The following is an 18497-nucleotide window of genomic DNA, read 5'->3' as shown; positions in this document are numbered from 1 at the left end:
CCTTTCTCTAGCCAATTAATCTAATCCACGTCAGTTCATTTCTTTCATCACAACATTATATTCATCATAGACGATTGAAACTATTTTCCCCTTTCATAAGATCATCTTTCTGAAGGCGCTTAACAGCGTCTTTGGTCGAATGTGCTTAATAGCTCGAGTTCTTTCACTAGCAACTCTCAGAAGGAGAGAAACTTTGAAGGAGATGCTTGAAGCCACACCGATCCTACCCAGTATAAGAGCGCCCTAATTTAGAAGACCTACCGAAGTTTCTCTTCATCTTTTTTTCCTTTTTCGATTATATGAACAATTCTCCTTTCTTTATTGCCCTTTGGGCTTCTAGGATATATAGTTCTACTAAATTAGTAACAAACCCATGTACCATGTACATAAACAGTTAAACACAACAAATTACATCTACTCACAATTTATAAACATGTTCTGTTATTTAATAGAGAAATCTGGTAGGTATGTACTCCCGTATCCTAACAGGTAGACTATAAAACTCCTCATTTCTAGCATCTCCTTTCCTGCTCCGGAAGGGTCTCCACCATGCAAGTCCTCTGTCGTTGGCCGCATGCCTGGCGTGAAGCGTGTTATCCAGCAGCGTGCCCACGATCGTCGCCACTGTTGGGCTCGAAGAGAAGATCGTGTTCAGTATGTCATCAAACTGCAGCCATCAAAATGATGTTGATTTAGAATCTTATATAAACGAAGTCATAGTTGAAAGAGAGAGCGTCTAGGGTTTAGCGTAACGTGTCTATGTGTAACTTACCCATATGCCATCCGTTTTGACTGGCCCGAAACCATTCGGGGTGGTGTTCGAGACAAAATATTGAGGTATCGAGATCCCAAGAAACAGGGATAGACCCAAAACATAGATGTTTCTCAATGAATTATTATTTGCAAACTGAATGAATGTGATACCAACAGCAGCTGCAGATAGAGGAAACAAAGGTGAAACACTTTTCGGTGATAGAATGGTATTAACAAGATTCGAAATGGTAATAGAATCACTCACCGACGATTCCAAATAAAACACAGTACATGGCAGCAAATATCGACAAAGGAATTGATGCAAAAAAGGCTCCAAACTTCCCTGAAAGACGCAACTTAACACTGTCAAACACAAAGCAGTAAACCCAGGCATGAGTCATGACATGTCTAACGGAAGGAGAGAACGAACCAAATATAGAGAAGAAGAACATGAAAGTGGTTGAAATCTGCACTGCTCTTCTGCTCCCTATGTGTGTCAATCCAAGCAGGCCAACGTTTTCGCTGCAACATATTACAAAAAATGAGTGAAATCATAATCTTTGCAAGCAAATTTTCTTCTGTTGATATCCAATACTCTTAGATAGCTAGGAAGCCGTTATTATCTAAAGGGAATATCAACATATATGTCAAGCAAAAAAGCTTTCTTACACGGATGCTGTAGTACCGACAGCAGCGCCAAAAATACCTTCAGGCAGCATGCCAACACCCTACATTTGAACACATACAATTATATCGTTTTTAACTATTTTGAAATATAACGTTTGTTTCCCGCTCTTTTAAAGTATCACAGAAATTTGGAAAGGATGAGGGCAAGAGGGAGAAAGGAGCGGCATGACAATTTGCAATCACCCGCAAGCCAATACTCTGGCTCACTACACTGTTGGAGTAAAATCCGGTTCTCACAAGGTTTTGTGGTCTCACAATCATTGTAAGTTACTTGAGGATCAAGTTAGGATTAGGGAATTAACTTGGACTTTACCGGTTGCAAAAGGAATGTACTATTAAGTTGTTATTCTTGCTAAAGGGGTTCCTAATCCTGATTGGTTAAGGAGATATAGACATATTCAGTTACCTATTAGGTCTCAATGATGGGTTAAGCCTATTAGGTTAACATGCCTATATAAGTGAAGGTCCTTGCGTTTGCTGATACACGCAATATTCACAAACTCCCCATACGGTTTGATTGCTGAGGATCAGTACAACGTAGAAGACTCTTTGCGCACCAAGCTTTCATCCATGGCGTCTTCAGGTTAGTTACTTACTTGCAAGCCAATACTCTGGCTCACTACGCTTGCTGGAGGGGAGTAGCACCTGAAAGCCGTGCTGCCGCAAAATACGCTCCAGTTGACTGCAACCAAACATATTATTTACTTTATCAAGGATTAAGCATAGAATCAGATTTAAGATACGAGAATCAATATCAATTACGAAATTTTCAAAGTGCATAAAAAAGTGTATAGAACCAGTTTTAGACCTCTGCAGACGTAACAATTGCTGCTCCCATCATTCCAAAGACATGGCTCGCTCGGAATATGCGTTTACCCCACTGAAACGGGTACGGGAATCTAATCCTTCATTTCAAACAGCCATAACAAGTGTTATGAAAAGAAAAATTCTTCTGAAGGGAATTTATTAACTTTATTACGCAAGAAGAGAGACCCCGATACATGTACATACCAAGGAAGGAGCAGATGCTATAAGGGAGAGGGATTCAGATGTGCTGAGGGACCCCGATACATGTACATACCAACATGATGTGCTGAGGGACCTTGCTCTTCATTTGAGCCGTGATGGCAGCGTGAACGAACGCAGTCGATTGCTTATGCCAAGAAGAGAGACTGAACTTCCAAGAGAATGGGAGAGGGATTCAGATCAGCCATTTCATGCGAAGATTGTATCAGTTCATACTAGTATTAACGTGTCTCAGTAATTGCATTTATTGATTATGAGGTTAGTCATTATGTTTACACTTTCGTGCTGATTTAAACCAATTCATCACTCGATAATGCAGGTGAAATGAAAGAGATGTGTTGTAAACTAAAATAGAAAGGAACGAAGTTACCCGAAAAAAAATAGAAGCCTTGAGTGGTGAATAATTCTTGGGATGAGTCGTGGACTAAGTCGCTCTCTTTAAGACGTTTCGCATCTTTGCCCAAAGTGTGCAAGCAGTTCACAAATACCACGTCGTACCCAGGTTAAAATAACCCAGAACCTAACTCTAATAAGGTTCTTCCTTACACAATGGAAGAACCTTCAAACTTTCACCCTTTTGATATGTTGCTATCAATCTATGTAAAACTTCTAATTTTTCCTTATTTACTTTTAGCAAATCGCATGACTTCAATTTCAATTTTTTCTATCTTCTGTATCTAAATATATATAAGAAAATAGACGTTGGGGGTGCTAAATGATCAGAAATCAAGGGAATTATTATGAGGATTCAAAACCGTAGGAAATTAAAAAGAAGATTAAAAAGGGACAAGACCAAACCATACAAATCACAACGGACAAAGTTATGTATATAGACTTGATCTTGGAATCCCATCTTTAATAACAGCTTACGTTTTATATTTAATGTTTGTAATAAACCAAAATATAAATATATTTTAAATAAAAACATATTTACTCCAACAATCCCCACTTGTTTTTGTTTAAGCAACATATTATTAAGCTATGCATAAGTAAAGGTGTTTCTCAACTTGAACTTGTACATAGTGTTAGTCATCCAAATTATACTAGAGTAACTTACAATTTTGAACTCTATTTATGACAACACCACACACATAACTTTATTAAGGTGAAGTTTGCAAAGCTAGCACATTACGGCCATGTGCTTGTATCCCAGTATGGTGAACACTCTAGAAACTTGCCCAAGATTTCATAGGAAGCGGCCTCACTTCCACATTCACATAGGTAAGACTATCAAGGATATTCTTGTAGCTAGATATCCCACTCAACATAGAGTATAGACCTTACTAAAAGAAAAAAAATCTCAACCTAAAAACGCTTTGGGATGTCATGCTGCTTAAGGATAGACATGGAATAATATTCCAAATTAAAATTAGCAAGACTTCACTCATATCACTTGTGACTTGTTATTACCCTTTGAACCTATTTCTTGGGATCTCTAGTCGATAGGTTGGGTTGCTATCACAAATGACTCAATTTTCTACGGGCTTTAGTCCCATACCTTTCGAGGTTTTCCAAACCTTTTCTCGTGCTAGTCCTTTCGTCAAAGGATCAGCTAAGTTTTCTTCATACCGTATATGATCCACTCTTACAGCTCCATTAGAGAGGTAATCTCTTACAATGTTGTGCTTACGACATATTTGTCGCCTTTTCTCGTTATAATTACGGTTTTGCACTTTAGCTATTGCCGATGTGCTATCACAATGGATCAAAATTGCTGGAATCGGTTTCTCCCATAAAGGGGTATCTAACAGTAAGTTTCTCAACCATCATTCTTCTTCGCTTGCCGTAGCTAGCGCTATTAATTCTGACTCCATAGCAGACTGAGCCAAGATAGTCTGTTTCTTAGACTTCCGTGACACAGCCCCACCACCAATACTAAAAATATATCCACTAGTGGCTTTAGAGTCATCTGAAAGAGTATTCCAATCAGCGTCGTTGTAACCTTCAAGGCTAGCGGGAAACTTCTCATAGTGTAATCTAAAATTCATCGTTCTTTTAAGGTATCTCATAAGCCTCTCTATGGCATGCCAATGCTCCAAACTAGGTCTGCTAGTAAACTTGCATAAAACTCATACGACATAAGATATATCAGGCCTAGTGCAATCAGTAGCATAACGAAGGCTACCAATAATACTCGCATACTCAGATTGTTTAACATGCTTACAATCAAAATAATTATACTTTCTTAAAAAAATTTCTATGTAGTGAGATTGATCTAAAGAAAACCCATGTTCGGACCTAGTTATTTTCAAACCAAGTATTACACTAGCTTCACCTAAGTCTTTCATATCAAAATTAGCACATAACAAAGATTTGACATTATTCACAACATGAATATTCAAACCAAAAATAAGCAAATCATCCACATATAGGCATAGTATAGTGCATATATTACTTTCAGACTTATAATAGATGCATTTATCACTTTTATTTATTTTAAAACCATTCGAAGTAACCAAACTATCAAATTTTGCATGCCATTGTTTAGGAACCTGTTTCAATCCATAAAGTGACTTAATCTAACTTGCAAACTTTATTTTCTTGACCTGGAATAATAAAACCCTATGGTTGATCCATATATATTTCTTCCTCTAATTTACCATTTAAGAAAGCTGTTTTAACATCCATTTGGTGCACAACAAGATCATGAATAGAAGCTAAAGCAAACAATACACGAATAGATTTATTCTAGTCACAGGTGAATAAGTATCAAAGAAATCAATATTTTCTCTTTGTCTATAGCCTTTGGCAAAAGTCGGGCTTTAAATTTCTCAACTGATCTGTCAGGTTTTAATTTTCTTTTAAGAATCCATTTGCAACCTATTTTTTTGCAACCAGGTGGAAGATCCACCAAGTGCCAGGTTTGATTTGACTCCAGGGACTTCATTTCATCATTTATAGCTTCTTGCCATAAATCTGCATCTAAAGAAGTTAAAGCTTCTTGAATTGTATTAGGATCTTCTTGTAAGTTATATACATGGAAATCAACCCCAAAATCTTTAGCTATTCGAGCTCTTTTACTTTTCCTAGGTTCTAATGCAAATTGACTATGTTCTATGCGAGTAGGTTCATAAATTTTAGAAGAATTAGAACCCCCACTATTTCGAAGATTAAAAGGAAATTTATTCTCATAAAAATCAGCATTAAGTGACTCAATTATGACATGGTTTTTCAAATCATAAAATCTATATGCTTTGCTATTATATGCATAACCAATAAAAACACATTCATACGCTCTACTAGCCAATTTCGATCTTTTTGGATCAGGTTTACGAACATAAGCTAAACAACCCCAAGCTCTGAAATACAACACATTTGGCTTCTTATTTTTCCAAATTTCATAAGGAGAAATATTCGTTTTTGAGTTAGGAATTCTATTTAACACATAACATACAGTTAACACAATTTCACCCCACCAATAAGAAGCAGCTCCAGAACTAAGTAAAGTAGCAACAGTCAATTCACAAAGAGTTCGATTTTTTCTTTCCGCTTTACCATTCATTTCAGGAGAATAAGGAGCAGTAGTTTCATGAATAATTCCATTAGACTTAAACAAATTAACAAATTTAGTGGATTCATATTCTCATCCTTTATCACTACGAAATCTTTCAATCTTACGATTAAATTGATTTTCAACTTCAGTCAAGAAAGTTTTGAACATGTCAAAAGCTTCACTTTTATTTTTCATAAGATAGACAAAACAGTAATTCGAACAATCAATAAAATAACGTTTTCCATTTCTAGTTAACACTCTACCAAATTCGTAGATATCAGAATGAATTAAGTCAAGTGGTTCAGATTCTCTATTGATAGATTTATGTGAAGTTCTAGTGATTTTAGCTTGACTACAATATTGACATTTTTCAAAATCATTCAATGATAAGTTGGGTAAAAAACCTAAGTTACTCATGTTCTTAACCAAGCGTTTGTTAATATGACAAAGTCGAGCATGCCAAGTATTAAAAGAAGACAACATGTAAGCAAAAGTAGACATTTTATCAACATTCAATTTAAACATTCTATGAGTAGCATATCCCTTTCCCACAAAAACTCCATTTTTAGTAAGAGTATACGTATCTGCTCCAAACGTTTGAGTAAATCCAGCCTTGTTAAGAAGAAAATATGAGACCAGATTCTTCCTTATTGCTGGAGTGTGCATCACATCTTTCAGTGTCATGGCTTTTCCAGAGGTCAACTTCAACTCCACTTCTCCAGTACCAACAACATCAGTTGAGTGCGAATCACCCACCAACACCTTTCTTCCCTGAGCCACATAATAGGTCTTGAATAGGGAAAGATCATAGCAAACATGGCGAGAAGCACCATTGTCCACCCACCATCCCTCGGATCCATCAACTACGTTGATTTCTGATATCATTGCAATCAGTTGCTCTTCAACAATATTTGCCTGAGAAGCAGAGTTTGCCTTATAATGCATGGCAGATTGAATGCGTCTTAAAATTGTTGTAAACTGAAATAGAAAGGAATGAAGTTACCCGAAAAAAAAAATAGAAGCCTTGAGTGATGAATGATTCTTGGGATGAGTCGCGGACTAAGTCGCTCTCTTTAAGACGTTTCGCGGCTCTGCCCAAAGTGTGCAAGCAGTTCACAAACACCACGTCGTCCCCAGGATAAAATAGCCCAGGACCTTCTTCTGATAAGGTTCTTCCTCGCACAATGGAAGAACCTTCAAACTTGCACCCTTTCAATATGTTGCTATCAATCTATGTAAAACTTCTAATTTTTCCTTGTTTACTTTTTGCAAATCGCATGACTTCAATTTCAATTTTTTCTATCTTCTGTATCTAAATATATATAAGAAAATAGAAATTGGGGGTGCTAAATGATAAAAAATCAAGGGAATTATTATGAGGATTCAAAACTGTAGGAAATTAAAAAGAAGATTAAAAAACGGACAAGACCGAACCGTACAAATCACAACAGACAAAGTTATGTATATAGACTTGATCTTGGAATCCCATCTTTAATAACAGTTTACGTTTTATATTTAATGTTTGTGATAAACCAAAATATAAATATATTTTAAGTAAAAACATATTTACTCCAACAAGATGGACTGGTTCCAGATGGAGTTTCCCAAATGTGAAATGCTGATTTTGAATTTTTCATCCGACGAGGAGTACCTTTTGCCTCCTTTTATTCAAAACATGCCAAAGTTGAGGGCATTGATAATCAGAATTAAAGTACATCAAATGCCATCCTAAATGGCTTTTCAGTCTTCTCAAATTTATCCAATTTGAGAAGCCTCTGGCTCGAAAAAGTATCCGTCCCTCAATTATCTACCATCCCCCTGAAAAATCTGAGGAAAATCTACATAATCCTATGCAAGATCAGTAATAGCCTTGATCAATCCACCTTTCCTCGGCTGACAGAGCTCACAATCGATCATTGCGATGACTTATTCTGGCTGCCTTCGTGCATATGCGCAATGCCTTTGCTCAAGAACTTGAGCATAACCAACTGCCACAGCCTATACCAGCTTCCAGCTGATTTGGAAAAGCTGCAGTCTCTACAGATCCTGAGGCTATATGCGTGTCCGGCACTGCAGACGCTTCTGGCCAGCATTTGCGAGTTACTTCGGTTGAAGTACATTGACATTTCCCAGTGTGTAAATTTGAGATGCCTTCCCATGGACATTGGTAAGCTAGCAAGTTTGGAAAAGATTGACATGAGGGAATGTTCACAAATTAGCAATCTACCGAAATCCGCTGCAACGTTACAGTCTCTGCGACGTGTAGTGTGCGACGAGGATGTTTCTTGGATGTGGAGAGACGCAGAGAAGGCATTGCCAGAGCTTCATATTCAGGTGGTGGAGAAACATTTGGATCTGGACTGGCTTGATGAATGAGCAAATTGTTGCACCATTACCAATATTAGTTTGTATGGATTTTGATGTAAATAGTAAATCATTTGTTTATATGAAGTTAAGTAATAGGAATTGAGATCTTTTTCAGATTTCTGTGTCTGCAGTTAAGGATCAGGAGATCCAGACGACTTATTTTAAATGTTGCGGCTCCCATTAGCCTATTTCACTTGTCCACTTCACACAAACTAAGGGTGCGAATCGTTTTTTGCAACGACTTGGATTTCCTTGTTCTTGGGATCCAGACACAGAGATTCTGAGAGGATATCGATTCAAATAATAGGGATAAAAAATTAGAGGATTATTCTACATGTGTTTCTGTGGTTCTGTTTTCTTTGAAAACTTCAAAAGTCGTCGGAAGTGCCCTCTTTGGTGACAGTCAATTGATGATAGCCGGCTAAGAAGCAACAAAGTGACTTATTTCCCAAGCACTTTAGCCTGAAGCCAAAAGTTAGAACAAGCACTTTTGAAATATTTGTAACGTCTGATTGACTTCAGCTGGGTCCAATTTTATTGAGCTTACATGGAAAGGGATCCTTTCCAGATCCTTTCCACCTAATCCACCAAACCAACAAATTCGGACTCTTGAAATTTGATCCAACGATTACAAACAAAGGATCCCATTTAAAATTATAATAACTTTAATAGTTGGATCAAATTCAACAGTCTGATTGGTGGATTTGATGGATTAGGTGGAAGGGATCTAGAGATGATCCATTTCCAGCTTACATAAGGTCTCGTTTGGCATGCCGTATTAGATATCGGATAGTACTATTTAATACTATCCGATGTTTGGTGTCATTTCGTATTAAATTAGCATTGAATTATTTATGCGTCTCCGCCTATTTTATACGATGCACGCCGGATAACTTATACACTCCAAATCGTTGGTATTATTAGTCGGGTCGTTGGAAACAAAATCAAGTTGGCTCTTTTTCCATCTTTCTCTTGCTGAATACTCTATCCTTTTCCCAATCAATCTTCTCAACCAGTATTCATTCTCTCTCTCGACAAAGAAAGAACAAGAGTTTGGGGTGTGCGACTGTATATGGTTGATGGGGATAGGGATGGGGATTGGGTGGTGGAATAAGTTGGAATTGTGGCTAATCGACGAATAGGATGTCGACCTGCATTTGCAGATGCTCATGGCAAACATCCATAGTGGGAACGTTTTCGTCTGGATCAGAGATGGTGGTTTTTAGTTTTTTCCGATCAAATCAACGAGCTCTAATACCAAATTTGGTTTTAAATTGGGAAACTCAGTGCCATAAATGTTCTTCAATCTCCTTTTGAGGAAGTAAATGAACATGATAATCTTTGATTCTTTGTGCAGCAGCAACTTTTATTAATAGGAGGAAGAATTACGGACAAAAACAAGTCCAAGATGAATTGAGTTTTTATTTTTTTTTAACTGAGAACAGATTTGATCGATGCTCTTTAATTTGTTAATTATGTTAAAAAGTATATATAGACATTATTTAAAATAAATAAATAAAGTTTTTTAATCTGGTACTGCACCAAACGCCCGATTAAATAGTCAGTACTGTCCGATGACAGATTATCTTATCCAACTGAAATAGTCAGTACAATCTGAGCTGCCAAACGAGGTAAGTGTTTGAATTAGTCTACCCTCATCCCACGGTCCCATCCATCCCACTTATCCCCTTCCCCTAATACGACTTTAGCACACTACACCACACCCAATATTAAAAATAATTGATTAATTTCAAGATTCTAAAAGATTTTAAACGCTAGCCGGGCGGTAGGCAGGGGTTTAATGCCCAGGCGGTTAGGCGAAACTTAGACGGGCGCCTAGTCGGGCTTGGCAGATTTAAGTAAATTTATAAAATATCTTATAAATAAGTGTTTATTTATACTTGAAAAAACATATACTTATAATGTATTGAGAATTTGAAAAAATGTAAGTAAAGTTTAGAGACCCTAATGAGTTTAAAATTGGGTTCGAAACCATCGTTCTGAGTTTTTAAATTTTGGGGTTTGAATCTTTCTATATGGGTTTCTTTGATTTGACTTCATAAATTGTTGGGTATCTCTTTTGATCTGGAGGCCGATGAATGACGTGCAGTGTACGAATGTGCGATTAGGAATTTTGGGGTTCCTCAAAGTTTTTGGGTTTGTAGGATGCGCAGAGCTTCTGGGTTTCAAGTCTGAGATGAAAGCTTCTTGGTTTGCACAGAGCTTTTAGGTTTCTGGTTTTGCACAAAGGTTATGGGTTTCTAGGTTCCGACTAGCATTTCGCCTAACACCGCCTAGACCACCTAGTGCCGCTAGTGCCGCCTAGGCGGCCGACTAGACCCTCCCGGATTTTATTGAACGTTTTGTCCAAAATCGCCACAGAACCTTACCGCTCAGCGCCTAGACACCGCCTAAACCAACTTTTAGAACACTGATTAATTTAAACTTCTAGACTAACTTAATAACATCCATTCATTTTAAATCATCATTGTCAAGATTCACCTAAAATATTTTTTTTTCTTTTTTGAAAAATGGAATTTTATTGATAACAAATAAAGAAGTTACACTGATGTAAACCTAACCTCTCAAAACAAAAAAAATAAAAATAAAAGGTTGGACCCAAAAGAAGATGAAGCTCTTTCCAAGGCTTATAGGTGGATCTTTGAAGATAGTATCAATGGTATTTGTCAATCAAGTGAAGGCCTTTGAACTAGTATGTTCAAAAAATACTGAGTCCCCCAATGGAAAAACAACTTTATCTGAGGTTGAGCAAATGGCATCAAGCCTTCGCAAAGGCTTAAAGGAGACATCAAATGGATAGAATGTTTGAAAAATTATTACAAACTTAAAATTCGGTTGAAGATGGTGTATGAATATGGCCTGATACTGTTCATTTAAAAATAATTTTTTGCAGGCTTATAATTATAGACAGGGCTATGTTTAGCTCCTTAAGTTGGAGATGACTTTACACAATGAATAAGTTATTGGGGTTATATAAGATCATTAGAATACTCGTGGTTCTGTTGTGATAACAAATGACGTGTAACTCAATTAGTCAAAATATACATCCTTGCATACGAGAATCCAACTCCCCTTCCCCCACTATAGCTTGTATAAAAAAGAATGCTACTAGGCCCATTCTATTGTCTTATTTTTCCATCTACATTGCAAAAAGTAAAAACAAAAGGACTGAAAAACTCAACAACAAAAAAAAGTAAAAACAAAAGGAATGAAAAACTCAAAATCAAACCAACAACTATAACGCCACCAACCCCAGCCATTGACAATAAATCAGTATCTTTTATATATATATATATGCTGCCCTTGTTTTCTTCCTCTCTTTTATTCCTATGTCTCTATCTATCTCCCCACACCAAATTTAATTATATTCAACACAATAACATCAAAATTGAAAATTCTAACTACATTTTCTATTGCAATTGAAAATTAGAAGAAAAAGCAATGGAGAGGGTTTGGGGAGGGGGTGAGAGGGGACGGAATAAAGATAAATCGCAGAGAAGAGTGAGATGGGGGAAGAGAGAATTAGGGTTGGGGTAGGAATACCGTGGAAAATGAGGGGAGGAAGAAAGAGGTGTTGAGCTCTTCATCGCATTATTTACTATTGTTCTTTACATGGGGCTTTTAGATCCGGATCCAAAATCATAAATGGTTTTTAGAAGTGAGTCCAGTTATCTAATTACATGTTTTTTTTATTTCTTGTATACTCATTTTACATTTCCTAAAAATATTAAAAATCAATTAAAATCTTCTAATATTATGTATTTTCCAACTCCAAAAAAATCTAATTAATATTGACACACCCTGATCGGAATCGAGGTGTGCTGGTCGTCACGTGAGAGTGATGTAACCATGTGCACAATGCGAAGCAAAATTAATAATAAAAGTACGAATAAATAAAAAGCAAAGTACTAAATAAACTAGTTAAAGTAACACACTAGTGTGAGACTAAGTGGGATAAACATAATCAGAGCACAGAAAGCCTAAGTGCAGTCCAGAAGAACGAATACTAATTACACAACACCCCAAAGGTGAATCCTACATGTGTGATGTTCTGTCAGAACCACTGTCAAGTCCTCGTGAACCACCAAAGCTGCTTCTAACTAGAACCTGGAAGGGCGCAAAACAGAAAGTGTGAGTAGGCAAAAACAAAGTTTTTCAAAATCATTTCATTAACAAAAGTTCTAAGCCCTCGCCGTAAAACCTGTATAGTTTTCTAGAAAATAGAATATACACATATATCGAAAACGTGTTCAGAAATATGTCATGTCGAACGCCTCCACATAAACTGTAAGTAACCCAGGTAATGTCAATCAATGCAAGTAACATGTCAGCCGGAGTCACCTAACGTGACCTGTATGGCTGAATCCAGAGCTCAAATCCCCAACTCACTAACTATACCTGCACACAAGTAGGAACCACCGAAAGTGGTCTGTACGATAGGATTGGGTGTAAATAAATATGCTCAAGTGCTACGATCACTTGAAGACTGGGTGAATAATCACGGGTCACCTACGAGTTGGAACCATCTATAGTGGTTTGTACGGCAGGACTATGCTAACTTGGATCCAAGATGAACGTGTGGTGCGGGAGGTGAACATCACGTGAATGACTGTGCCCTACTCTGGGCGGGAGCCCCAAAACCGAGGGTGCAAGTTATGAGCTCTCTATGCATCTCATATAACCATTAATGCACAATCATAAACTATAAACTTACCTGGCACTTACCTGTGCGTCCGCAAGACTAAACATACATATATACAACTACTAATGCATAAATAAATAGGCAAACGTTATGCATGGCATTTAAAACATATAAACATTCCATTTCATTTTCTGGGAAAAATAAATAGGCATACATAAATAAATAGGCATGGCATAAATAAATAGGCATACGGAAAACTAAAAGCCCACTCACTGGTATGTGGAAGAGTCATAACCCCCTTGCCTCGAGTGATTGCGCTCGTCTTCAGGATAGGTCTCACTTATATGCAAAACAACTATAAAAACATCAATTTAAAGCACATAACCAAAACTAGGTAATAACTTCTCATACAATGCTCAAATGGGGTGTGTGAATACACCAACGTGATCTACTCAACCTCATGAACATCCCCATATTTTTAAAATAATTTTTCGAGGCTCCACGCGCCGGCGAGGGCACGGCCCTACGCGCTCCCACGCACGGTCACGTGCCAGGCACACTGACGGCGTCAGTTAATGCCGTTAGGAATATTCTGTTAAACCCTAATAGATTCCGTTAAATCTGACTGAATGCGTCAAAATATTCCGTCCAAACTGATGGAATATTCCTTCATCTTCTCCGGCGAGACGCCGATCGTCGGAAACCTGGAAAAACTTCAAACCCTTCGTTCTCACTCGTTTCTTCACCAATTTCTATGAAATTTGCACCAATGGAAAGCTGGAGATGAGTAGAACAACGTTATACCTGTTTGAAACCTCAAAGATCATAGGATCTCGCCGGAAAAATTCTAGAAAAATCGGCCAAACTTGTAACTCATGATCCCGATGTCCAATTCCTTCCAACGAACCACCCCGAGCTTCCTAAGAACCTCACTAAGCTTCCTAAAAGCTTCAAATTCCCTGAAAATCAATAATTCACGTGTGCATGAACAGTGACCAAATCAGAGATTCCTGGTTCGACGTGAAATCGAAGGATTCCTTACCTGAAATTGGTATGGTTGAACTCGTATGGTCCTCACGAACACAAAGGTACAATTTTTCACTTCGATCTGCAACGTTTGCAAGGGTTTTGAACCTCGTCCGTACAAGTGAGAAGGGGAGAGAGAGAGAGGGAGTTCGAGACAGAGAGAGACACAGGAGAAAATGATGTGGGTGTGGGTGTGGTCCAGATGCAACCAACAAAACCACAAAACAATCACCCCAAAATGACAAATACCCACCAAGGGCAAAATCACCATTTCACACTTACGGTACGAATAATTCAGGACGGACTGTCACAAATATCTTATAACAAAAAAACCTAATATACTAACATAAATCTATTTGCAAAACATTCTATCCTAACTCAAGCAAAAAATATATATGAATATATATTATACCTATAAGCAACATATGAAACCCAACTAAAAGTTAGAAAAATATAATACACCTAGAAGTAGGGCACATGATTCTTTGACAGGTCGATTATAAAAAAGAATTTATCATATAGGTATATAAATATAATCAACATGAGATATAGGTTGCTCATAAAAATTAAAAATAAAATCTATAAATAGGGTTTAAAGCAGAAGGAACAACAAGAAATAGCAAAAAAAAAAAAATATATCAAATTGATAATTAGGAAGAAATTTGATTTTTAATAAATCTTATCATTGAAGAAATAATTATTAATAATTAAATAATTAAATTTAAGGAATTTGACTTATTTTAATAAATTAGACTATTCATACTATTGGCTCAAAAACTTGAACTTATATCAAGTTTTCCTTTTTACATTTATTTTTTGCCAAAAATATATTAAATTAGTTTTAAATAGAGTTTTTAAAATCTTTTGACAAATGGTATATATTATCAAAGGTTATGGCTGAAAAAACCAATCTTTAAATAGTTAGTTGACTAATTACACACGTCACAAATTATAAAACAACGTTTTAAAAGGCATGGAGCATATCTGAGAACCATCGTCGAAGCGCGCTCTCCATAACAAGGCTAATCATTTCACCCGCCATAGTCGCACAGCTCCCACCACCACCAACAAGGGCAATGGCGGACTTCTTCGTCGGCGAGATCACGACGGAGCTCCTGAAAAATTTATTCGCCGCCATCTCCCTCAAGTTATGCAGCAGCAGAGGAACCGCCGAGGAACTCAAAACCTCAGTCGAGCAGCTCCTCCCCATAATCCAAGAAATCAAGTACTCCGGCGTCGAGCTACCGGCCGAACGGCAGTTCCAGCTCGACCGCATGTCGGAAGTTCTCCAGAACGGCCTCGAACTGGTCCGAAAAGTCCTCATGACACCGCGCTGGCACTTTTACACGCACGTCCAATTGGCGAAAAAGATGGAAGCTTTGGAGAAGACAGTGTCAAGATTTCTTCAGGGCCCATTACAGGTCCATATCTTGGCCGACGTCCACCACATTAGGGCGGAGGTGGATCAGCGGCTTGACCGGTTTGATTGGTCCAACCGGGTGCTGGAACAGCGGCTTGGGACTTGCGGGGGCGGGGGTGTCGGTGGCGGGTGGATGGAGGAGGCTGTGAGGAGGGTTGAGGAGGAAGGGCAGATGAAGTGGGAGGTGAGCAGTTCGGTGGTGTTGGGATTAGGGGTGGGGATGAAGACGGTGAAGGGAATGATTTTTGGGAGGGAGGATTTGAGGGTCGTTGGGATTTGTGGGATTGGTGGCTCTGGAAAAACCACTCTTGCTAGAGAGCTTTGCAAGGATGATCAAGTTAGATGTAAGTAACTAAGTGCCTGTTTCGGATTGCTTGCTTGTCATCGTAATCGATTTTGCTAGAAGTGCTTTTACTTTATTAGAAACATGTTGAAATTTGTATTGAAAATTCAAGTACTTTTCAGATGATATAATGACTTTTTCGCCAAATGTTGTCAGAAGCGTTTTTATAGAACTTGAATTCGCTTTAATGGGTTCTCTAGAATTTGAGTTTTCTTTAGAATCAAACACTGACTCTGTTTTGTGTTCGTTGCCGTTCGAATGCAGCTTATTTCAATGAGAGGATTCTGTTCCTGACAGTGTCACAGTCTCCAGATGTGAACCAGTTGAAGGCCAAGATTGTGCAGTTCATCATGGGGACCCAAATTCTCAGTCCCAATTCTGTGCTTCCCCAATGGAACTTGCAGTATGAATGGATAACCGTAACGAAATCTCTGGTGGTTTTGGATGATGTGTGGTCACTGGCAGTGCTTGAGCCGCTGCTCCTTAAGATCCCGGGCTGCAAGTTTCTTGTGGTCTCACGTATCAAATTCCCAAACGTTCTCGATGCCACTTATGATGTTGAGTTGTTGAGGGAAGAAGAAGCACTCTCTCTGTTTTGTCACTCTGCTTTTGGCCAAAAGTCCATTCCTCCTGCGGCTGATAAAAATTTGGTCAAGCAGGTACGATCTTAGTGTCCGTTTGTAATTCTTTCTGCTCATAAGCGTTTTTGCTAGAATACAATTGCTTATTTGAAAAGCTCTAGAAAGTGCTTCTATAATGCATAATCACTTTCTTTCTACTGCTAAACGTAGTCATAAGTCTCCAATCTCCATTTTCTGCTAATCAAAACGGGTTATTTCATGTTTCTTTAGATTGGTAACTGATTGTTTTCTTGAACTTTAGATTGTTAACGAGTGCAAGCGGCTTCCTTTGGCTCTCAAAGTGATTGGAGCTTCATTGAAGGACCAGCCTGAATTGTGTTGGGCAAATGCAAGGAGCAAGTTGTCAAAAGGGGAAGCTTTTTGTGAGTCCCATGAGAACAATCTACTTCAGCGAATGGCAGCGAGTCTCGACTGCTTATCCAAAAAAGTTAAATCATGTTTCTTAGATTTGGGTGCGTTTCCAGAAGACAAGAAGATCCCTCTTGATATCCTTACCAATATGTGGGTTGAAATACATGGCATCGATGAAGAAGAAGCGTTTGCTATACTTGTCGAGCTTTCGAACAAAAATCTCCTCACCCTGGTGAAAGATGCAAGGTACGATGCTTAAAGTTCGGCACTTGGTTTCTTTTACTTTGAGTGTGATTAGTTTCTGTTTTGAACCCTTTGTATATATTGATGTTGTAGAGATGGAGACATATATAGCAGTTGCTATGACATATCTGTTACACAACATGATGTGCTGAGGGACCTTGCTCTTCATTTGAGCAGTGATGGCAGCGTGAACGAACGTAGTCGATTGCTTATGCCAAGAACAGAGACTGAACTTCCAAGAGAATGGGAGAGGGATTCAGATCAGCCATTTCACGCGAAGATTGTATCAGTTCATACCGGTATTAACGTGTCTCAGTAATTGCCTTATTGATTATGAGGTTATTCGTTATGTTTACTCTTTCGTGCTGATTTAAACCGATTCATTCCTCGATAATGCAGGTGAAATGAGAGAGATGGACTGGTTCCAGATGGAGTTTCCCAAATGTGAAGTGCTGATTTTGAATTTTTCATCGGACGACGAGTACCTTCTTCCTCCTTTCATTGAAAACATGCCAAAGTTGAGGGCATTGATAATCATGAATTACAGTACATCAAATTGCATACTAAATGGCTTTTCAGTCTTCTCAAACTTAACCAACTTGAGAAGCCTCTGGCTTGAAAAAGTATTTGTCCCTCGATTATCTACCATCCCCCTGAAAAATCTGAGGAAAATCTATATAATCCTATGCAAGATAAGTAATAGCCTTGATCAATCGGCCTTTCCTCGGCTCACAGAGCTCACCATCGATCATTGCGATGACTTGTTCCAGCTGCCTTCGTGCATTTACGCAATGCCTTCGCTCAAGAACTTGAGCGTAACCAACTGCCACAGCCTATACCAGCTCCCAGCTGATTTGGGAAGGCTGCAATCTCTACAGATCCTAAGGCTATACGCGTGTCCGGCACTGCAGACGCTTCCGGCCAGCATTTGCGAGCTACTTCGCTTGAAGTACATTGACATTTCCCAATGTGTAAATTTGAGATGCCTACCCATGGACATTGGTAAGCTAGCAAGTTTGGAAAAGATTGACATGAGGGAATGTTCACAAATTAGCAATCTGCCGAAATCCGCTGCAGTGTTACAGTCTCTGCGCCGTGTAGTGTGCGACGAGGATATTTCTTGGATGTGGAGAGATGCAGAGATGGCATTGCCGGAGCTTCATGTTCAGGTGGTGGAGAAACATTTCGATCTGGACTGGCTCGATGAATGAGCAAATTGTTGTACCATTAGTCAATGTTAATTTGTATAAACTTTGTTGTAAATTGTAAGTAATTTGTTCATATGAAGTTAAATAATAGGAATTGAGATCCTCTCTGAATCTTTGTGTCTGGAACTCGGGAGTCCGGATCACACATTTTAAACCATACGGTCCCTATTTGTTCATCCTACTAGTCCACCTAACTAAACTAAGAATCCGAATTTCTCTTCACTGGCTTGGCTCTCCTAGTCTTTGAACTTCGGACGTAGAAATTCAGAGGGGATG

General features: G+C 38.3%; 2 protein-coding genes and 1 pseudogene across 2 annotated transcripts; 2 read left to right on the top strand and 1 right to left on the bottom strand.

Annotated features, from left to right (window-relative positions):
• Positions 1–408: 408 nt before the first annotated feature.
• Positions 409–2476, bottom strand: LOC137716863 (nucleobase-ascorbate transporter 3-like). The gene is made up of 7 exons (XM_068456225.1): positions 2452–2476; positions 2249–2345; positions 1847–2122; positions 1423–1481; positions 1019–1275; positions 773–933; positions 409–667 (listed from the first exon to the last, which is right to left on the bottom strand). The coding sequence occupies exons 4-7, from the start codon at positions 1470–1472 to the stop codon at positions 446–448; spliced, it is 690 nt and encodes a 229-aa protein (XP_068312326.1). The 5' UTR covers positions 1473–1481; positions 1847–2122; positions 2249–2345; positions 2452–2476; the 3' UTR covers positions 409–445.
• Positions 1606–8335, top strand: LOC137718083 (probable disease resistance protein At4g33300; annotated as a pseudogene).
• A 6647-nt stretch (positions 8336–14982) lies between these two features.
• On the top strand, positions 14983–18324 carry LOC137717833 (putative disease resistance protein At5g47280). Its single transcript, XM_068457320.1, has 5 exons — positions 14983–15779; positions 16043–16437; positions 16661–17016; positions 17107–17312; positions 17413–18324. Exons 1-5 carry the CDS (start codon positions 15092–15094, stop codon positions 18222–18224), a joined length of 2457 nt encoding a protein of 818 aa, XP_068313421.1. The 5' UTR covers positions 14983–15091; the 3' UTR covers positions 18225–18324.
• The last annotated feature ends 173 nt before the right edge of the window (positions 18325–18497 follow it).

Source organism: Pyrus communis, chromosome 15, assembly GCF_963583255.1.
Source record: "Pyrus communis chromosome 15, drPyrComm1.1, whole genome shotgun sequence".
In the NCBI taxonomy this organism is placed as follows: Eukaryota; Viridiplantae; Streptophyta; class Magnoliopsida; order Rosales; family Rosaceae; genus Pyrus; species Pyrus communis.
This window is presented reverse-complemented; position numbering and strand designations above follow the sequence as displayed.